At 46.4% G+C, this 23,550-nt stretch overlaps 1 protein-coding gene across 1 annotated transcript in view; it reads right to left on the reverse strand.

The window, feature by feature from the left end:
* Positions 1 to 6,742: 6,742 nt before the first annotated feature.
* LOC143808685 (cytochrome P450 2K1-like) overlaps positions 6,743 to 23,550 on the reverse strand; it is a 64,697-nt gene continuing 47,889 nt past the window's right edge. The window contains exons 7-10 of the mRNA XM_077291595.1: positions 19,056 to 19,197; positions 17,669 to 17,853; positions 7,446 to 7,587; positions 6,743 to 7,059 (exon numbers count right to left, since the gene is read on the reverse strand). Of these exons, the coding sequence (XP_077147710.1) occupies positions 6,881 to 7,059; positions 7,446 to 7,587; positions 17,669 to 17,853; positions 19,056 to 19,197 (648 nt within the window). The 3' untranslated portion in view covers positions 6,743 to 6,880. The remainder of the gene's footprint in view (positions 7,060 to 7,445; positions 7,588 to 17,668; positions 17,854 to 19,055; positions 19,198 to 23,550) is intronic.

The following is a 23,550-nucleotide window of genomic DNA, read 5'->3' on the forward strand; positions in this document are numbered from 1 at the left end:
CTCTACAGGCAAGGTTTTCAGTAAGTCGATTACCACTTGGTTCATCTTTTCGCACATCCCGTTGGTTTGAGGATGGTACGGTGTGGTTCTGATCTTCTTACACCCGTACAGTTGGCAGAACTCTTGGAACACTTCTGCTTCAAATGCTGGCCCCTGATTGGTCAGTACCTTCTCCGGGTAGCCATGGGGCCTACAAAAGTACTGCTGGAAGGCCTTGGCGGCAGTCCTGCCTGTTAGATCCTTGACAGGTACAACCACCAAAAATCTGGAGTAGTGGTCCACAATGGTAAGAGCGTAGATATAGCCTGACCGGCTAGGTGTCAGCTTCACATGATCCAGCGCGACCAGTTCGAGCGGCCGTTTGGTGATGATAGACCGCAGGGGAGCCCGTTGGCTGCCACGGTCCTTCCTGCGTAGGCTACATGGACCGCACTCCCGACACCACTTCTCAATGGCTCTCTATATGCCAATCCAATACAACCTCCCTCGGAGTAGCCTCTCTAGCTTCCTCCATCCGAAGTGTCCGGCTCCATCGTGGTAGGCTCCCAGAACCATGGGCGCATCTCGCCTTGGCACCACTATCTGCCACACCAATTCATGAGTACGTGGGTCGATGCTCCTCCTGCACAGCTTGCCATCATGGATAAACAGTTTGCTTCTCCCCTTCCACAGCTGTTGGGTTTCCTGTGGGTCATCTGGGCCGGGACGCAACCCTGCCTGCGTCAAGAGCTCTTTCACCCGACGGACCGCGGGGTCATCATCCTGGGTTTCTGCCCACCCGTGATGGGGCAGGGGGTTCAGCGTGGCATCTGGTTGGTTCTTATGCCTGTTCCTCACATGATGGGAGTTCTGAGTGGCTTTAGGGCGGTGGAATGCAGGCAGCTCCACCTCTTCGAGTGCCTCCGGGTCTTCCCCTGCTTCTGGCAAATTGGGCATTCTAGACAAGGCATCGGCATTTGCATTCTTATGTCCGGCCCGGTACTTGATGGTGAAGTTGTAGTTAGACAGCCGGGCCATCCACCGCTGTTCCAGGGCCCCGAGCTTGGCGGTATCCAAATGCGTTAGCGGATTGTTATCCGTGAAGACGGTAAATTTCGCTGAGGCCAGGTAGTGTTTGAACCTCTCTGTCACTGCCCAGACGATGGCAAGGAACTCCAGTTTAAAGGAACTATAGTTGTCAGGGTTCCTTTCTGTGGGACGAAGCTTCCTGCTGGCGTAAGCAATCACCCTCTCTTTGCCTTTCTGGACCTGGGACAGCACGGCTCCCAATCCTACATTGCTGGCATCCATGTACAGCACAAACGGTTGGTCGTACTCAGGGTAGGCCAGTACCTCTTCTCCCATCAGTGCCGACTTCAAACAAGTGAAGGATCTTTCCAGCCCCTTGTTCCAGTCAAATGGGGCGTTCTTCCCCTTGGCCTTCTTTGATTGGCCCACCAACAGGTCTTGTAAGGGTGCGGCCTTCTTGGTGAAGTCCTTGATGAACCTTCGGTAATAGCCTACCAGTCTGAGGAACTGCCGGACTTCGTGGAGGTTGCTGGGCTTCGGCCAGTCCTGGATCACCGTGACCTTGTTGGGGTCTGGGGCCACTCCTTCAGCGCTCACCACATGGCCCAGGTACTGTACTTTGGGTTTCAGCAGATTACATTTGGACGGTTTCACCTTTAAGCCAAAGTTGGACAGGGCTTCAAACACCTCAGCCAGGTGCTTCAGATGGTCTTCGTAGGTCTTAGAGAAGACAATGACATCATCCAAATACAGCAGTACGGTCTCAAAGTTCTTGTGCCCCAGACAGCACTCCATCATCCTCTGGAACGTCCCCGGGGAATTGCACAATCCGAAAGGCATGTAGTTGAATTCGCAGAGCCCCATCGGCGTCGTGAAGGCCGTCTTTTCTTTGTCCACCTCCGCCACGGGAACCTGCCAGTACCCACTTGTGAGATCTAGGGTAGAGAATTAGTTAGCGGATCTTAAAGCAGCCAGAGACTCCTCTATCCTGGGCAATGGGTATGCATCCTTATGTGTAATGCGATTCAACTGCCTGTAATCAACGCACATCCTCATGGTGCCATCTTTCTTTTTAACAAGGACTAATGGAGCTGCCCAGGGGCTGCAACTGTCTCTCACCACCCCGGCCTCCTTCATTTCTCGCAACATGTCTTTGGCACACTGGTAATGAGCTGGGGGTACAGGGCGGTATCTTTCTTTTATGGGCCGGTGATCTCCCGTGGGGATGTGATGTTGGATCCCTTTCACTTGTCCAAAATCTAAGGGGTGTTTGCTAAATACCCGCTCGTACTCGTGAACTACTCTGTAGGCCCCCTGTTTCTGATGGGTTGGGGTGGAGTCAGTGCCCACATGTAATTCCCGACACCAATCTTTCGAGTGCCCTGCAGAACCATTTCCCTCTGCCATGTCTGACGGGACCAAGGGTTCAGGTGTCTGTATCACACTGTTATTGACAGTGAACAGTTTGGCGAGAGTGGCATACTTGGTGAGATGGACCTCTTCCTCCCCGCAATTGAGGACACGTACGGGCACCCTCCCCTGACGGACGTCGACCACCCCCCGGGCTGTCAGAATAGTAGGCCTACTGTCTGAATATACGGGTTCTACCAAGGCCTGGTAGTCCTTTCCCCTGAGGCCTATGGCTGCCCGACACCATATTAACATTTCACTCCTGGGGGGTATCGCGATGGGGTTTGAATCACTCACAGTGACACGGCCAATCTCACCACCAGTCAGCTCTACCTGCTGTCTCTGCATCAGAGCTCTGATTTCTTTTTGCAGGGCACGTTGTTCACTGTGGCCAGCGGTTTCTGTTACCTGTTGCAACAAAACAATAACTTCTGCAAGACAATTTTCTATAACATTGGTACCGATAGTCATCATGGGATTACATTCTCGGCGATTAATATCAACAATCACAATCCCCTGGGCTTTCAATTCCACCCGCCCCACCTTGAGGGTGACCTCTTTATACCCCACTTGTGGCAACGGCTGACCATTACTGGCTATTATGGTGAAATCGTCATCGGGGCCACGAGTAATATCAGTGTCCTCCCAATACCGTTTATAAAGTACATAAGGCATAGTCGTCACCTGAGAACCGGTGTCCAGCAGAGCATTCAGGGGAATACCATCGATCACAACAGGAAGAACTGGTCGCCCTCCAATGTATTTGGCTCTCCAATGCTGTGGGCCTGATCGTCCTACTCCCGGGGGTTGGCCCTTTGCCCCAGGGGATGCTCGTTTAAAGGACAGTACCTTGCAAAGTGGCCCACCTGATGGCAGCGGCGGCAGATGGGTCGTCCGTCCTGATGGAAGTGATCGCTGTCCTGGCCTCTGGTCAGCGGAGTCCTCCTCTGTCGCATCCAGGGGACATCTTCTGGCCTGGAGGCAAGTTGGATCTTTTCCTTGGGGGCCTCCTGTAGGGACTGCACCGTCCGGGCTAAGGCAGCAACGTTCCTGGTCAGCTCCTGCATCTGGAGGCGGAGTCCTGCAGGGGAATCATCTTCTAGGCTCTGGGCATCGGCCTCGGCGGCGACTGGGTCATCCGACGCCACCTCCTGGTGGTATGTGAGAGCGGGACGCCTGGGAGGCGCTGTACGGCTAGGCTGTCGCTCCTGCAATGCCTGGATAGCTTTATCCTTGAATTGCGCAAAAGTCAAGTCTGGATTCTGCATGGCCAGGAAGTGTAATTGGCCCCTTTGGTGACTGCACAGGAGCCCCTCAATGAACCGCTCTTTCAGAAGTTAATCCTCATTTTGCACGCCGTCGGGGTCACTCTGCTTAATAGCCCGCAGCGCCTCCTGGAGATTAAGGGCATAGTCCCGTAAGCTATCCTGCGGTCTCTGTTTGCATCCATAGAAAGTCAATTTAATCTCTGTAGCAGTACGGGTATCGAAGGTGGCTTTAAGTTTTGTAAAAACCTGCTGTGCCGTTCCCTTATCCGCGGCGGGCCAGGACTTCACTTCTCTCAGAGCCGCCCCAAAGAGTTGGCCGGTTATCATATGAACCTTCTGAGGCTCTGTTAGGGGATAGAACTCGAGCAGGCTGCAAATCCCTTCTTTAAAGTCAGTGAATGTATGTGACTCCCCGGAATATCGTGGGAGCCAGGCCGCTCCGGGCAGGTACGGCATAGAGAAGGGCATTATGGCCTTTGTGGTAGTGGCAGCGTCCGACTGGCTGATGGGGGCAGGGGGCTCCGCGGCCACCGGTGGTGGTATTAGGGCCGCAGCTTCACCCGCTGCGGGGACCGGAGGTGCCCCTGCGTCCACGGCTGCGACCGCCACTTCCACTTCCCCTGAGTCGGACATGGCTGGCCCTTCCTCCCACTAACCTGCTGGAGGTCGGAGTTCCTCTTCCGGGGTTGGCGCTTTACCGCGCTTTCTCGTTCCGCGCTTCTTCTTGACCGGTTCCGCCCACGAAGCTAAGGCCCCGCCCCCGTGTGCGGCGATGGCGAATTGTGGCGGGGAACTCTTGGCGGTAGTTGGCAACACACAGTCTTTGCGAGAAGTCACAGTCCAAGCACAATAAATCACAGTTCCAAGGCACACATGATCTGATTCTTCAGGCTTAAGTAGATCCTGTTCGTGACGCCAAGTTTGTAGCGCCCCCACTGCCGCAGGGCCGAGGGGTACCCGGTACCGGGCCTCTGAGTCTCAGTCCTGGGGTTGTCACGGTGGCTAGACCCGGTCCGTGACCTTGCTGAGGGGCGTACAATGAAAGGTGGTGTAGATGGTGGTGAGGTTCTGGTGCTGTGCAGGTCGCAGTAAATAATGAGGACACCAGGTTGCAGTCTCTTTACCTCTTTACTGAAGGCTTCAAGGTACTCAATCCGGGAATACGGCTAACCAGGCTGTCTGAGACCGGCCGGTCCAAAGGCACATCAGGAGTTCCCTTTCTAGGTGGGGATCAGTATCTACCTTCTTGCGCTTGTGTGTTGTAGTCCTTCCCTGCTGAGCACCCCGGGATAGTCCTCACAACTGCTGTGTCTGTCTCTGATGTTCGTTCTCTCCGTCCCCCAGATAATATGGCTAGGACGCACCCGTATGACGGGGTAGGCCTGGAGTTCTTCCGGGACCCTAGAGTCGCCCCTCTCCCACAGCTGCCTCCGTTGTCTGCTTAGGTGTTTTAGTGAGACAGCCGACCTATAATTGGCTGTCCTGCCGTGGTTTGAAGTAATGCTTGTAGTCTCTTACTTGTTCGGCGTTCCGGCCACCGACTGTTTGCTCCTCAGAAGGATGTTGCCTCGATCTTACAGCACGACTCCTTCTGGTACTATTGCCTCTTTGCTGTATCCCCGTTGCTCACTGGTTTGTGCTATCCTTAGGAGTCTGCCAGGATCCCATCCCTGACAGGTCCTCTCTCTAGCTCTTCCCAGTTACTTCTCACTGTCTTCCTGTCCAACCCCCAGTTTTACCAGAGTGTGAGGAGTGGCCTACTAGATAGAACCACTCCCCCTGGTGGCCGGAGTGTGAAGTGTAGTGTGAGTGTTACCTGGTCAGATGAACTCCTTTAGTGCAATCGGACGTAATATCACTCCCCTTAGTGGCAGAGCGACATTACTGCAACGACCAGGACTCTGGGGTGCTGCACATGTCTCTGTGATTTAATTGTATAAAAATTCAAAGTTGGAAAATTGCGAAATTTTCAACATTTTCGCCAAATTTCTGATTTTTTTCACTAACAAATGCAGGTGATATCATATAAATTTTACCACTATCATGAAGTACAATATGTCTCGAGAAAACAGTGTCAGAATCACCGGGATCCGTTGAAGCGTTCCAGAGTTATAATCTCATAAAGGGACAGTGGTCAGAATTGTAAAAATTGGCCTGGTCATTAACGTGCAAACCATTAAAATGTGAACTACAATTTGATTCTGTAAAATCACTGACAGAAGGCGTTTGTGCAACAGTAAGAATCTTGCATGTGAGAAAAATTATGATAATTTGCAAGCATCAGATACAAGTATGTAAATTGATAATTTTAACTATTACTGAAACTAACTGTATACTAAAAATGGGTGGAGGATAGTAGAGATGAATTTGCCATGAATATCTTGCAATTTGATTTATGTTTATCTAGAAAAGTGGCGGCCATCTTACCAGGCTTAAAAGGGTTGGGAAGAGTATATGAAAATAAAATAAAAAATGAATGCTCCCTAGAGAAGAGTGAATTTTTTAATTTTGAATTTGACAGTTTTGCCGTATTATCGCCAATATAATATAAACCATCAGGTCGGTTTCTCAACCACTGCTCTAGTCATTCTCTATTGGGCCAAGAGCAGCTCTTGTAAGGCCAATAAGGAGTACATAGAGAAGTGGTCGTGTATACACATTACAGATCTATTCCAAAGAGGATAGAAGTGTCATGTTCTGCTATTGGGTGAGGTTCCCATCAATTAATAAATTCTCATCTGGTATTGACTCACTTGATGAGAGACAGGCAGAGTAGCTCGATTCTCTCCTGTAAACTCTAGTCCAGAGAGTCCCAGGCTTCATTAAGGACACGGGTGACATTTTACATATTTTAAATGACCTGAAATGGTCCTCTCAATATTCATAGTTTGGGTGCAATGTAGTATGATTATACACATAAATTCCTCATCAGGTGGCTATAAGTGCATTTTATTTCCATTTAAAATAGTAAAAAAATGTTTTTAACAGATCTTGAAAATTATATCAATCATGTTGTTTATTTCTTAATTAAAACAATTACTTTAGCTTCAGTTCCCTATTCTGCTAAGGTTCGTGGTTCCCAGTGACAGGAGCTCACCAATTAATAAGTAATCATTAATCTGCGGATACATAATGATAACTTGTTTTCACAAGAGAACCCATTTTAATGTTTTTCAGTGCAGGTGACAAAGTATTCACACACGAGGAATAGCACACATCTTATAGGGCATTGGACCAGCTATGAATCCAACCCCAGGAGTCAGGTCTAGTGCAGCCCCAGGAGGAGCCTTAAACGTGAAGTTCTGCAGCAGTCTCGTGAAGAACATGTACAGCTCCATCTTAGCCAAGTTTTCTCCAGCGCAACTTCTCTTACCTACAGCAATGAAATATGTGGAAAAGGATAAAAAGTTTATATTGTTTCATGGCTAAAGCAAAAGATACTATATCAATTCAAAATAGGCTGTTATAATGAAATTGTAAGTCGTTGAATCCAATCTGAGAAGTGTCAACTCAACATTTAGATACGGAGACACAACCATCCTCACCTCACAGAGATTCCCCAAATGAAGAAACTGTCCCCATTCAGATTCTCACATTTTCCCAAAGCATAACCCACATAAATCATAAATGTGCCCTCATGGAACAGCCTCATAGGGAGAAGATTTAAACAACATTTCTATTAATTTAGTGAATGTGTTGATGGTAAAATGTTCTTATTTGCTCTCATCTCTCCTCCAAATTGATAAAAGAATAACTCACCGACTGAAAAAGGTATGAACACTTCTTTCCTTACAAAATTTCCACCGGAATCCATAAAGTGTTCTGGGTAGAATTCGTCGGCTTTTGCAAAGTGATCCTTATCATAAAGTACTGAGGTCAGCAGTGGGATCACCTGGATTCCCTGAAAGTTGCAATATTTATATAAGTCATATTTAATTGGGACCCCCCTCCTTAGGCTTTATTCATTTGAAGGGAATTTGTCAACATTTTTTGCTATCTCATCTGAGAGCAGCATAGTGTAGGCATAGAGACCTTAAATCCAAATATCCACTTAGTTTACTGGGTTAAGAGGTTCTGACATAATCAGTTAAGTGTGAAGCAGAGCTGAGAAAGCTGCCCTCACCCCACCACAGCTAACCCCACCTCCACCATGTTCAGTATTTTCATTGTCTATTGAAAGCGTACTTATCACAGGAGGGGGCGGAGTCAGGCCAGTGCTCACACTACCAGATAATCACAGCAAAGATAATGTCCTTCCCTGTAAGTAAACAACAGCACACTGCCTGATAAGTGACACATCACTGAAATCTGTGTTTTTACCCCGGTCTCGTACTGTCATCAGATTACCTAGCAAAAACCTGCTGACAGATTCCCTTTAAGGCTGGTAATGCAATTGAAGTTTACTAAAAAAAAATATTTTTTTCTGGAAATAAAATATTTGAATGTTCTCAAATAGTGAGCAATAAAAAAACACATATACTTATGCAACCAAAATGGATGGCAAACTGTAATCTAAACCACACAGCCTAAGAATAACATACTAAAGCAAAAAAATTAAGGCTAGTTTGTGTTGAAATAATTAAATGCCAATAGAACATATTCCCTCCCACATGTCAATGTCAAAGGGATAATGAAAAAGTTATGGGCCTTAGAATGTAGTAGCAGAATATACATATATATATATATATATATATATATATATATATATATATATATATATATATATATATATATATATATATATATATATATATACACTCTCTCATTTGGTCTGCTGTTATAGTAGCATTCCATCAGATCCAGGTTCTCTTGCCTTGTTCATGTATGGTGTATTCCAGTATCCCATTTATCATCAGATTGTCCTGGTTTCTCAACATCTGATGCGGACCTTGTTAGTCCGGGCAACGTCCGAGCCGTAATGACTCTCTTTGTTCGTAACACTCTCATGTTTATTGAGGTAGGCACCATAGTGTTAGTAGCCTTGCCCAAGGACCACTACTGGTATATTATTTCCAACAGGGCACTATAACAGCCACCTAGGGTAGGTGTGAGACTCACATGAGTCTATCGCATTATAACTGGCACTGCCGCTAGCACTAGGGACCGGAGTGTGCGGCTGCATGTATTTCTATGCAGCCGCACACTCCAGTCCCGAGTGCTGGCGGCAGCGCCAGGTATTGATGCGAGAGACTGGCGCGAGTTTCTCACATCACACTCATAAGTTTGACCCCAGCCTTATAGTGTATTACAGTGTTAGGAACCTTGGTATATAATTTATTTATTTTTAGTTTTTTTGAACCCCAGTTTACCATGTCATAGGCAGTGCACTTAACCGTTACACTATATCAGAGACTATAATTACCAGCAGTGCACATAGCAGATGTACAGACAAGCTACAAGTACCTCGGCATCCCACAGGGATACGGTAACCATGATGAGGAGGTAAGGAAAGCAGCAACATCCAAATACCATCAAAGGGTAAGGCAGGTCCCGAAGAGCCAGCTCAATGGGAAGAATAAAATCTGCACCATCAATACATATGTCCTGCCAGTTATCAGATATCCTGCTGGCATAGTGTGCTGGCCAAAAGAAGAGATAGAAGCTGTGTATGCGAAGACACGAAAGCTCCTCACAATACATGGAGGTTTACTCCCTAAGTCTAGCACCCAAAGATTGTATACCAACGAAGGTGAGCGAGGCTTGATAAGCATCGAAGCCACGATCATGGATGGAACAAGGAGTATCCAGGAATACATCAGAAAAATCGCACCAAAAGACGAGATGCTGAGAGGAAGCCTAAGTCAGCAACAACAACAGATCTGGAAGGAAGAACAGCAACATGAAGCGCCATGGCAAGACAAGCCACTGCATGGGAAGTACCATCGACAGATAATGGAGGTGGCTGACATGGAGAAATTCTACCAGTGGCTGGAGAAAGCTGGACTCTGAGACAGTACAGAGGCACTAATCATAGCGGCACAAGAGCAAGCACTAAGCACCAGATCCATAGAAGCAGGAATCTACCACAGACTATGCAAAGAAACTTCAGAAACCGTCCATCACATGGTGGCAGGATGCAAAATGCAAGCAGGAACAGCGTACACCGCATGCCTCAACCAAGTAGTGGGAATTATAAACAGGAACATCTGCACAGCATATGGGCTGAGTCCCCCTAAGTCCAAGTGGGAGACCCCAGAAAAAGGGTTGGAGAATGAAAGGGCTAAAATCCTGTGGGACTTCAAGATCCAGATGGATAAGCAGGTGTTGGCTAACCAAACAGACATTGTGATAGTAGACAAGGATCAGAAGACAATGATAGCAATGATAATAGGTGTGACAGCACCAAGTGACAGTAACATCAGAAAGAAGGAATATGAGAAGCTGGAGAAATGCCAGGGCCTCAAAGAAGAACTCGAGAAGATGTGGAAGGTTAAGACAGCAGTGATTCCAGTGTTGATAGGAGCACTTGAAGCAGTGACACCCTAAAGGCCCCGTCTCACTAAGCGATTTACCAACGATCACGACCAGCGATACGACCTGGCCGTGATCGTTGGTAAGTCGCTGTGTGGTCGCTGGGGAGCTGTCACACAGACAGCTCTCTCCAGCGACCAACGATCAGGGGAACGACTTCGGCATCGTTGAAACTGTCTTCAACGATGCCGAAGTCCCCCTGCAGCACCCGGGTAACCAGGGTAAACATCGGGTTACTAAGCGCAGGGCCGCGCTTAGTAACCCGATGTTTAGCCTGGTTACCAAAAAAAACAAACACTACATACTCGCCTTTCGGTGTCCAGGTCCCTTGCCGTCTGCTTCCTGCTCTGACTGAGATCCGGCCGTACAGTGAGAAGTGAGAGCAGCAGTGACGTCACCGCTGTGCTCTCACTTCTCACTGTACGGCAGTCAGTGAGAGCAGGAAGCAGACGGCAAGGGACCTGGACACCGAAAGGCGAGTATGTAGTGTTTGTTTTTTTTGGTAACCAGGGTAAACATCGGGTTACTAAGCGCGGCCCTGCGCTTAGTAACCCGATGTTTACCCTGGTTACCAGTGAAGACATCGCTGGATCGGTGTCACACACACCGATTCAGCGATGTCAGCGGGGCCTCAACGACCAAAAAAAGGTCCAGGCCATTCCGACACGACCAGCGATCTCGCAGCAGGGGCCTGATCGCTGGTACGTGTCACACATAGCGAGATCGCTATGGAGGTCGCTGTTGCGTCACAAAACTTGTGACTCAGCAGCGATCTCGCTAGCGATCTCGCTATGTGAGACGGGGCCTTTAGTTGGGAAAATGCCTACAACAGATCCCAGGAGCAATATCTGAGCTTGTTCTGTCCCCACATGAGGCGAATGGAGGTGTGAGTGACTAATAGGTGTTGTGAGAAAGATAATCGTACCTTCCGTATTTTCCTCCTTCTGTATTTTGAGGCAGACAGGACCGATGCTGCTCAGCGTCCGGAGAGATGATGCGCACCAGGGATAGTGCAATCCAGACTTGTTTATTTGTAAATCTGGACATACAGCGTATAACTGGTAATAAAGTACTTCCTCCAGAAATGCAGGTGTAGACCAGGTACAGTAAGATGTAGCACCAAGTATGACTGCAAGTGTGAGCAACAAAAGAGAGAGTGTGGTCGAAAGACTGATGCCTTCCTAAGCCCGGTTCAATAGCGTGTCCTCTCACATGAAACTGAAAATGAAATGGCTGCCAGAGGAAGAGAAGACTTGACCCCTGAACCGGAAGGGAAAGACATGCCCACAAAAATAAATGAATAACAAGCTGCCATACGGAAAAAGACCATTGGGTGGCAGCAGAAAAAAGCCTAACAACACACATACCATGAAGAACATACATGAAACAGCACAGAGCTCTCTGTCCAGAAAAGAGCAATGCTGGCAACAACTAGGATCCAGTAAGGCCATACTAGGCCACAGGCCTTTGAAGAGAGGACGACATGACTGGGCTGAGGGGGCCAATAGAGAGCTGGTTATGGTGATATGGGCAGTGTGTTAAGGGCGAAAGGATTTGAATAATAGTAGGGCCGGGATAGGGCTTTGAGAAGTTGAAGGGATTATGAAGTGGGGTTAAGGGGGTTGATATAAAAGGGGGTGGCCATGTTAGTGGGGCAACCATTTTAAAGGCCACCAGTACAGCTGAAACAAGCTCTGTACCTTGGTGATGGAGGTTGAGACGATCCTACAACAATTGAGGGAAGCTGCAGATTCCAGTGGCACAGGCTGGCTACAGGCATTCATCCAGGGCCTGCTGCAAGGAGGGGGGCAGAGCACCCACAGGCCCAATGTGAAGGATGATGGCCTTGGAGAACCAGGCCTCCGGAGAGCCTCAGTCCTGAGGCTATCCCCAGGTCCGGCATCACATAAGGAGCCCCTCAAGAGACCCTCTGGCAGGGGCTGCATGCGGCAGGCTGAGAGAACCCGGTGCCAGAGCTGGGAGGAATCCAGCAACATGGCGGGACCTACAGCAAGGGGAGGTGTTGACCTCCCCCTCGACAAGTACGGCGGTGGCGGGTGAGGAACAGGATCAGGTATGGCGGGAGCTCAACTGGGAACAAGACCCGTTCAGCGACAGCAGGAGGCTCGTTGGTCGGTACGGAGGTCTGCAGTGCAGGCGCCTTCAATGGGGACTCAGAGGATGGCTCCACTTACTCACCGGCAGTGGTGTTGGAGCAGGATCCGGACCCAGGTGTGGCAGTGGCTCTACATGAACAGGACGCTGCTCAGCGACGTACTGGAACATGATGGGGACAGGCGGTACAGGCCCCAAGACATGGAGTGGCTGGTGAGAGGTGACAAGATGGCTCCGCCCACTCATTGACTGCTGCTGGAATTCAAAATAATGGCGGGCAATACTCTGCTGCAACAGTGACAGCAGTGGGGAGGAGGGGCAGGGGGAAACAGCGGCATGGGGATCTCCCAGGGATAGGGGCAGGGGATAATTTGGCATTATGGGGGGAGGGATATAGGACTTATGGTCATCACGGGCAGCGGCCAGCTTGCCCTGACATTATAAGCACACAGAGTGTGTCACGGTGGAGCAGCACACCTACAGATAACGCAGCGGACCATGGAGGCTGGCAGCGGTACATCTTGGAGCCGAATGTGGATTGGATGCTTCAGGATTCCTGATTGGCATCTGCTTGGAACAGAGCACCCAGGTGAGAGAGATACTAGCTTTTAATGTTCATATGAGAGGGGGTATGTTTACGGGAGGGGCTGGTGTCGGCATGGGTGTTGTTTTGCAAGACCTAAGGGAGTTAGTTAAGGTACCTTCACATTAAGCGACGCTGCAGCGATAGCGACAACGATGCCAATCGCTGCAGCGTCGCTGTTTGATCGCTGGAGAGCTGTCACACAGATCGCTCTCCAGCGACCAACGATGCCGAGGTCCCCGGGTAACCAGGGTAAACATCGGGTTGCTAAGTGCAGGGCTGCGCTTAGTAACCCGATGTTTACCCTGGTTACCAGCGTAAAATGTAAAAAAAACAAACAGTACATACTTACATTCGCGTCCCCCGGCGTCTGCTTCCTGCACTGACTGAGCGCCGGCCCTAACAGCAGAGCGGTGACGTCACCGCTGTGCTGTACTTTCACTTTCACTTTACGGCGCTCAGTCAGTGCAGGAAGCGGACGGCGGGGGACGCGAAGGTGAGTATGTACTGTTTTTTTTTTTACATTTTACACTGGTAACCAGGGTAAACATCGGGTTACTAAGCGCGGCCCTGCGCTTAGTAACCCGATATTTACCCTGGTTACCATTGTAAAACATCACTGGTATCGTTGCTTTTGCTGTCAAACACAACGATACACGGCGATCGGACGACCAAATAAAGTTCTGAACTTTAACCAACGACCAGCGATATCACAGCAGGATCCAGATCGCTGCTGCATGTCAAACTAAACGATATCGCTAGCCAGGACGCTGCAACGTCATGGATCGCTAGCGATATCGTTTAGTGTGAAGGTACCTTTAGACAGAGGGAATCTGGATTGGGTCAGGGCGAGTCTTCGCCATTTTCAGCATGGATAGGTAATGTGTGGGAAGGGCTTCCGGGTAGTAGCAGCGTGGCAGGTCTATCTAGCAAGGCATCTGTTGCAATGGCAGAGGGTTTGTTGAATGTCGGGGTGGTATCTACAACTGAAGGTGAGCTGATGGGGCAGGGGTCTTCTTTGGGCGACGGGGGAGAAAAACAGAAGGATGAAACAGTGTGGCTGGACGATGCAGCTAAGGGTGAGGTTTATGTTTGTTTTGAAGGGCCATTGGGGGCACATTTGAAACAGGACGTGAGAGAAAGGATATGAAAAAGGGAATACGTGAATATATTTTCTTTGCTTCCCCTAGAGCATTTTAATTTGGATAGGGTAAGAAGAGATGACTCTAAGAAAGAGGATGAGGATAAGAGGAGGTTTTGGTTAATTCCCCGCACGTTCGTTAATTGGTTTCAGGCTTTTGCTATATTTGCTAGTGTCATTGGAGAAAAGTTTCCAGAGAATTGTTCGGCCCTCTTTTGTTACATGGATGAAATTGGGGAAGCTCATAGAGTCTATGGGTGGCAAGGATGGCTCAGATATGACGAGCAATTCCACCAATGGAAAGCAGTACGTCCCAGCATCTGATGGGATCATAAAGATATAGCTTTATGGATGAGAGTGACGGCCCCAGTTAGAACAGGACAAGGGACTCAGTTGTTCCATGGGGGCACCGTGGGGGGGGTCCAGGACAGTCAGGGAATTTGGTAGCTTTGCAGAAAGGACTGTGCTTCTCATTTAATGAAGGGGCATGTAGATTTGGGGCCAAATGCAAATTTAAGCACAAATGTTCTTCCTGTGGAGGTAGCCATAGGGCATCAAAATGTTTTAGGGGAGGGAGACAAAAGAGGTCAGAGGGTACTGAAAAAAGGAATGACACCAATATGTCTGGGAGAGATGGAGTGATTTCTAAATAAATACCCAGACAGGGTAGCAGCAACATTACAGAGAGAGGGTTTCAGAGATGGGTTTAGAATTCCATTTGTAGATGTTAAGGTGAAGTTATCAACCAAGAATTTGAAGTCAGCCATGGAATTCCCAGAGGTGGTCATGGAGAAAATGGAAAAATAAGTTTCCTTGGGCAGAATGGCTGGACCATTTGAGTCGGCTCCTATCAGTAATTTGAGGGTCTCACCATTGGGGGTAGTGCCAAAAAAGTAACCTAATAAATTCAGGTTGATTCATCACCTTTTATTTCCAAAAGGTTTATCAGTTAATAACGGGATTGACCCCCAGTTATGCTCTGTTTTGTACACATCTTTCGATGCTGCCATGGTTTTCATTTGGATATCTGGACAGGAGGTGTTGTTAGCAAAGACTGACATCGGGGTGGCTTTTTGCTTGTTTCCAGTTCACCCCGATAGCATGCATTTATTGGGGTGTTTTTTTTTTCATGGATCGCTGTTTGCCTATGGGGAGTTCGCTGTCTTGCACATATTTTGAAATGTTCAGCATGTGTTTTGGAATGGACGGTTAAGGAGGTGTCTGGGCTAAGTTCCTGTATTCACTACTTGGATGATTTTTTGTTTGTTGGAAGGGGTAGCCAGGAAATTCGGAGAACCCTTGGTGGCTGAAAAATGGTGGGCCCGATAACTTCGTTGAGTTTTTTGAGTATCGAAAGTGGTTTGATCGCGATGGAGTGTAGATTACCTGAAGACAAATTATTGGACTTGAGAGGTTGGGTGGGTCTGCAGTCTGAAGAAGGTAACTCTGAGGGAGGTTCAGTCACTCTTGGGTAAATTGAACTTCGCTTTTCGGATTATGCCAATGAGTAGAGCATTTTGTCTGCAGCTTTCTTTGGCTACGGTGGGGGTCAAGGCTCCTGTGCATTTTTTCAGGCTTAAAAAAGAGTTGAAGGTTGATTTGAAGGTTTCGGTACTGTTCTTGGATTCCTACAATGGGAGGTCGATTTGGATCGCACCTGTGGTGTCAGCAGAGTTTCTGGGCATTCTAGGGAATTTGGCGGATGAGCAGGGATTCAGTTTGTTTTTCTAGGGTGGTTGGTGGCGCAGTGGCCACAAATTTGGAATGATAAGGGTTTCTTGGCTAATTGGGTCCTATGGGAGGTGTTCCCCATTGTGGTGGCATTAACATTATGGGGCGGAAGTGTTGAAAATAGAAAAAAAAAATCATTGTCATCACCTGATCAAGCAGTACTGAGAGCATTATAGCACCTGGTGTGGGCAGGTTTAAGTTTCAACTTGTGGATTACTGCGTCGTTGGGGACTAAGGTAAATTACCCTATTCTTGAAGCTCTTTCTTGTTCACAGTGGGATCGTGTTCGGGAGTTGCCAGCTCAAGCTATTGCCTGAATTTCATAGGTTCGTTTGACTTGGCCGGGTGCCGGATGTCGGATGTTTTGGTAATACATTTAGGTGGGAACGATTTGGGAAAGCGGCCATGCAGGGATTTAATTAAGGATGTCAAGTTTGACATGTTACCGCTATCGTCCATGTTTCCAAGGCTGTTGGTAGTGTGATCGGACATCATCCCTAGGAAGGTGTAGTATGGGGCCAGGTTGGTGCAGGTTATAAATAGAGCCAGGATCAAATTGAACAGAGCGGTGTCTCGCTTTATGGTGAGGAATGGGGCAGTCGTGTGCACCATGTGGATCTGGAATCATGTGAAGGGGATTTTTGGAGGAAGAATGGAATTCATTTGAATGCGATTGTGCTGGACATGTGGTGTTTAGCAGTTCAGGAGGGCATTGAGAAAAGCTTGAAGGTGTGGAGAGTCATAAATGTTTGAGGGGGTCAGATCATTTATGTTGGCTGCATGGGGGGGAGGTCCTCACAGTTGGTGATGGCAGTTAAATGGCAGTTCGATGGGGGGATCTCAAGAGGTCCAGGACTCCCCATTGGGTGGACTAAGTGGACGGGAATGTGATGGTCACAAGGAAAGGGTAAATGGAATCCGTGGTTATTAGTGGCGGAAACTGGCCAGTCGAGTCTTTTGATGTCTCTGAGCTGGTATTTAGTTGCTTGAGGCAGGACTCGGCCTGGGGCCAAGGTTGGATATTGACCTGAAGCTATCATAATTTGAGGCTTCGAGGACCGTCCCCCCTTTGTGAAAATGTTTAAAAATGTTATGTTAAATGTTAATAAAAGGCTGCTGTGGCCAATTTATCCAAAGAATGTCTGATGAGTTCCATGGGATATGGAATTAAAATTGGTGGGATGAATTGATAAGGGGGATTTTGAAAAAGGGGGTGAAGCTCACGGGAACCACGAATATCCAATTGCATTGCGCAGAACCCTCAAACTCCCAGGCATCTGGTAGAGGACCTGAGAATGAGAAAGGACAACAAAGACCACCCCCATTGGGGTGAGAAGGAAGTGTTTTTTTGTATATCAAATAAGACATTTTTATTATGAAAAAGTAATCAAACAAAGAACAGTGAGAATTATACATATTTGGTATTACCATTACAGAGTAGTTAAAATGTAATAAAACAAAAATAATAATTTTGTTTAGCATGGAAAGTTATGAAACCTTGCAAATCACATAAGGCATTTGACTTCATTCCTGTTAAAAAATGCATATTATTGGCTTCCAGCCTCTTTGATCTGATAAAAAGAATGATGTCCAGAAGGGGTCATCCAATACTTATAAATAAAAAAATAGGCACAAGGTGATTTCAAAATTAAAAAAAAAATAAAAATCATCCCTTGGACCTCTGCCATTCGTCTGCACTACTGCCCATGTCTCAAATCTCCCTCTTTCTTTTATGCCTAATTGCATAACAAAATACTCCATCCATGCTGGTTGAAGCAAAACATGACATTCCCTACTGGAAAAGGAAACAATGAGACTGGCTGGGGAAACTGGTCAAAGGCTGCTAAGTGATTATCTATGCCAAAGTAAAAATAAATAGTGGTGACCACTTAAATTTGATGTTACTAACAAATAAGGTTCGTTATTTCTTTTTTTACTTACTTTGGGAAGGAGAAAGCCTCTGAAGTTTACATCCTGAGTAGTAGCGTGGGGCATACTGCCTGGACCAATGTTTCCAAATCGTTGAATCTCATGGATGACGGCATCAGTATACGGCATCTCTTTGCGATGAATGACTTGGGGCTCATTTGCCCCAATAACTTTATCGATCTCACTTTGGACCTTTTCTAATTCCAACACAAATACATAAAACTATACGTTAAACAAAAGATATTTGGTGAGAACTTTCATCAATAACATAACCTTAAATTTTTCTCCTTTAGTCAAAATTATTTCTATTTTCTTCTGTAGGGAAATCTAATCTGGTCCTCAGAAATTCTCTGTCTAGCCCCTTTTTCCTTTAGTGCACAACATTGGGCATCTTAACTATTCACCAAGGCTTTCGGTGCCAAGAAGGCCCCTGATGTCATGACACACCATGAGGTTGTAACATCACAATGTGCATCTCCTAACGTTCTCACATTTCCTTAGGCGACACATCATGACTACACGTGTGTTGGAATGTTAGAGGCTTAATCAGAGCTGGAGGAGAACAGATCCCTGTTGTCATGCTTTGACGGAAAAAAAGGCCAGCTATAGATAGACAGCAGCAAGCATGAGCAAAGGGGTGAATATTATTATTATTTTTTATGGTATGATTGTTATCATCTGGGGTCTCAGAAGGCCCCCAATAATAAGAAACATTCTACGTATTTGCATTGGAAAACTTAAATGTGAATTAAATTTCCTGTTCTAATTCAAGCAAACTGCCAAATTCAAAAGAATACTACAAATATACCATTAGTAATAGGAAATAAGGACGTCTCCTCCCTCTCCAGTTGTCATAGATTATGCCCGCTACATTCTTTTATAGAATGTAAATTAGATTATGCCCGCTACATTCTTTTATAGAAATCTAAAGACTATTTTGTGACTCAGGTTTCTTATGTCTGATATTTTTATTATTTATTTAGAGGCCTGCAGCTCAATCTTGGGCCATAGCTACTTGAAGGATGAATGATCTGTAGGAAGTTGGATCTTGTGCAAGCCTAGAAAGGTCCACCGTCATCTTGATAGTATTGAGCCACCGGAATGCTGGACTTCCTCTTCGTCTGGTTCCCTCTATTCTTACGACCATAATGTCCTTCTTGAGTGTTTGCTCTCTTCTTATGAGGTGTTCAAAGAGGGCAAGGCATATCTAGCTGGTGTTTTAAAAATCTCTGACCTGCGGAGCACAGTTGAGGGAATATGGCTGCCACAATAATCATCCACAGAAAATAATGTAAATACAGATAATGAGAAAAGAATGTGTATTACTCTCTGACTTTAATTAGAAAAAGCAAATTGAAGTAAAAATGATACATTCCCACACATAAAGTGGGTCTCTTACTTTGGATTTCTGGATACTTCATCATCAGTAGAAGGCCCCATCTCAGGGTGGTTGAGGTTGTTTCCATGCCAGCATCAAAGAGATCCGACACCAGGATTGTTAGGTTTTCATTGGTGAAGTATAATTTAGGATTTGGTTTTTCCTAATGTATATAATACACCAAAAACATGTTCTTTGAGAAGCCACTTTGAATTGCTGCTCTAGCAAGAATCCAAACTCAAACATTAGTTACAAACATGGAGCATGGAGGAGGGGGGCAGAGAAGCTAACAATAGGAGAGTGTAAATATTGTTTGGACATGGATTCTTGCCAAATCAGCAGATCAAAGCAGCTTCTAAACTGAACTTGGTAGTAAAACCAACATTTTTAGCATTGCTTTAAATCATTCGCGTTATAACAGTTGATAACAGTTTGACTTCCAAGCCAATTGAATTTTTGTAAAAAGGAAAGAGAGAGAGAAAAAGAAAGGAAGAGAGAAAAGAGAAAAAGAGGTAGAAAGAGTAAAAAGGTGGGTGAGGGGGAGATTAAACCCAAGCTTTTGCATTGCAAATATGAAAAGAAATGTGTGGATACTTGAATGCATCAATCATTCATCCTCTGACACCACCTTTCGTATCTCGGTGTAGCTATTGATACAACTGATGTTACTAAGAGGAGGTGCAGTAACCCGTATTTTCTCTCGTCCTAGAGAGTTTGATTTATTATGAAAATCACTTTCTTATCAGAGTTTTAACAGACTTTGATCACAGCGTGATTCCATTCTCTCTGATGAGGTGAAAATGGAGAAAATAAACTTCTCCATCTTCTCCATTCTGTCAGTCAACAGAAATTGGATTGCCCTTGGATGTCATCCAAGTGCGGTCCTATGTTTTCCATGGACTCATTGGCTTGCATGGCCAACTGCGATCCGAATATTGGATCATGCTCAGGCATGCATAGATTTTTTATTCGGACTGGCACTGTCCAAGAATGAAATTGTACATGGTCATGGTCCCACAGACTAACATTGGTCCGAGTGCGATCCAATGATCTGCCATATCGCACTTGGATCAATAATACCGTCATCTACTTGTTTTTCCAGCTGTAGTGTCTTTTTTGTCCCTAGGCCGTAAGCGCTGTGAACTCTGACCTTCCAATCCCTACTCTATAAATGCAGAAAATATCGCTCATCTTTTATACAGAGCATCTTAGTCTCCCAGGATTGTATGTGCTACAGAATGTTATGGGGTAGCAGCAGGACATAAGCGGGGGATAGGTAGATTAGTTGGGTAGCGTAGTTTAGGATAGATTGGAGGGGTACTAGATTGTTAGAGGGGAGGCCACAAAGCAGTAGTTTGCAGTAGTCAAGGTGGAAGTTGATGAGGACATGCACTCGTGTTTTTGCAGATTCTTGGTTAAGGAATGTGAGGATCTGGGAAATCTTTTTGAGTTGTAGTCACCTGAAGTGGTAAGAGCTTGGATATGTGGTTTGAAGGAGAGATCAGAGTCAAGGGTTACCCTGAGGCAATGAGCTTACGTGAGCGGGTAGAGTGGGAAGCCATTGACTTTGATGGATAGATCTATTGGGGAGTTGAGTGAGATGGGGAAAGATAATTATTTCTGTATTATCCATGTTAAGTTTTTGAAATCTAGCAGAGAAAAAAGATGAAATAGAGGACAGACTTTATGGGATTCTGGTTAATAAGGAGGTGATATCGGGATCAGAGAGGTAAATCTGTGTGTCATCAGCATAGCGGTGATATTGAAAGCCACGAGACTCTATGAGCTGTCCCAGACCAAAGGTGTAGATGAAGATGAGCAGGGGTCCTAGAACTGAACCTTGGGGGACACCGACAGATAGGTGGCAAGATGAGGAGGTGATGTATGAGCGGGAGATGTTAAATGTCCGGTCTGTAAGGTATTATGAAATCCAAGATAGGGCCAAGTTTGTCATGTCAAGAGATCAGAGAAATTGTAGTAAGAGGGAATGATCCACTGTGTTGAAGGCAAAGGACAGGTGCAGTAGTAGGAGGACAGAGTACTGTCGCTTAAATTTAGTTAGTATGTCATTGGTGACTTTAGTCAGGCAAGAGGGCTTTTTAAGGATGGATGCGATCGAGTCATGTTCGAAGAATGAGGGGAAGACACCAGTTGTTAGTGACAGGTTGAAAATATTAGTTATGGTTGGGACTCAGACTGTGGTGAAGTTTGCTATGAGGTGGGAAGGGATTGAGTCAAGTAAACAGGTGGTGAGATGTGATATGAAAAGTAGACAGAAAAATTGATATTCCGTAATGGTGGAGAAGTTTGTATTGGAGGAGGAGGGCTGAGTACTTGTTAGGAGGAGCTTTGGAGACATTAGGCAAAAGCTTTGTCTGATGTTATTAATCTTCTGCTTGAACAATGAGGCAAAGTCTTCATCTGAAATGAAAGGAGAGGGAGGGGTTGTTTGGGGAATAGCTGTTTAGGGTTGTGAGACACGGAGCATATGAGAGATGAGAAGTAGGTTTGTGTTGTGAATTTGGATTCTGGGCTCCCCCGGTGGCTACTGGTGGAATTGAACTGGTGTCTTCATCTTCTCTGTTCACCTGTTCCCATCAAGATGTGGGAGTCGCTATATAACCTTGCTGCTCTGTTAGTTTCTTGCCGGTCAACAATGTTATCAGAAGCCTCTCTGTGCTTGTTCCTGCTCCTAGACAACTACTAGATAAGTTGGACTCTTGTCCATGTTTGTTTTTGCATTTTGTTCCAGTTCACAGCTGTAGTTTCGTTACTGTGTCTGGAAAGCTCTTGTGAACGGGAATTGCCACTCTGGTGTTATGAGTTAATGCCAGAGTTTTAAAGTAATTTCTGGATGGTGTTTTTGATAGGGTTTTCAGCTGACCATGAAAGTGTCCTTTCTGTCTTCTGCTATGTAGTAAGTGGACCTCAAATTTGCTAAACCTATTTTCATACTACGTTTGTTATTTCATCTCAACTCACCGCCAATACATGTGGGGGGCCTCTGTCTCCTTTCGGGGTATTTCTCTAGAGGTGAGCTAGGACTAATATTTTCCTCTGCTAGCTTTATTTAGTCCTCCGGCTGGGCTGGGCATCTAGAATCAACGTAGGCATGCTACCCGGCCACTGCTAGTTGTGCGTTAGGTTTAGTTCATGGTCAGCTCAGTTCCCATCTTCCAAGAGCTAGTTCCTATATATGCTTATGCTATGTTCTCTTGCCATTGAGATCATGACAGTTTGACCGGCCCGCAAAGTGTTAATTGTTTGGGCTGAAGCAGGAGAAAAAGAAGTGTTGAAGGGAAATTTTTTTTTTTTTCCCCTCAGAGTTTTGCTGCCTAGCCCTTAATTGCTGTCTAGCTGCTTCTTACCTCCTCTTAACCCTTGAATGGCTCTGTGTCCACCTGTTTGTAATGGATCTTCAGAGTGTAACTGCAGGTTTGAATAATCTCGCCACGAAGGTACAAAATTTGCAAGATTTTGTTTGTCATGCACCTGTATTTGAGCCGAGAATTCCTTTGCCGGAATTTTTCTCGGGGAATAGATCCGGGTTTCAGAATTTTCGAAATAATTGCAAATTATTTTTGTCTCTGAAATCTCGCTCTGCCGGAGACCCTGCACAGCAGGTCAGGATTGTGATTTCCTTGCTCCGGGGCGACCCTCAAGACTGGGCTTTTTCATTGACACCAGGGGATCCTGCGTTGCTCAATGTGGATGCGTTTTTTCTGGCCTTGGGGTTGCTTTATGACGAACCTCATTTGGAGCTTCAGGCAGAAAAAACTTTGATGTCCCTATCTCAGGGGCAAGATGAAGCGGAAATTTACTGCCAAAGATTCCGTAAATGGTCTGTGCTTACTCAGTGGAATGAGTGCGCCCTGGCGGCGACTTTCAGAGAGGGTCTCTCTGATGCCATTAAGGATGTTATGGTGGGGTTCCCTGTGCCTGCGGGTCTGAATGAGTCCATGACAATGGCTATTCAGATCGATAGGCGTTTGCGGGAGCGCAAACCAGTGCACCATCTGGCGGTGTCCACTGAGAAGTCGCCAGAGAGTATGCAGTGTGATAGAATTCTGTCCCGAAGCGAGCGGCAGAATTTTAGACGGAAAAATGGGTTGTGTTTCTATTGTGGTGATTCTACTCATGTTATATCAGCATGCTCTAAGCGCACTAAAAAGCTTGGTAAATCTGTTTCCATTTGCACCTTACCGTCTAAATTTATTCTATCTGTGACCCTGATTTGCTCTTTGTCATCTATTACCACGGACGCCTATGTCGACTCTGGCGCCGCTTTGAGTCTTATGGATTGGTCCTTTGCCAAACGCTGTGGGTATGATTTAGAGCCTTTGGAGACTCCTATTCCTCTGAAGGGGATTGACTCCACCCCATTGGCTAATAATAAACCACAATACTGGACACAAGTAACTATGCGTATTAATCCGGATCACCAGGAGATTATTCGCTTTCTGGTGCTGTATAATCTACATGATGATTTGGTGCTAGGATTGCCTTGGCTGCAATC

This window comes from Ranitomeya variabilis, chromosome 2, assembly GCF_051348905.1.
Source record: "Ranitomeya variabilis isolate aRanVar5 chromosome 2, aRanVar5.hap1, whole genome shotgun sequence".
NCBI lineage: Eukaryota > Metazoa > Chordata > Amphibia > Anura > Dendrobatidae > Ranitomeya > Ranitomeya variabilis.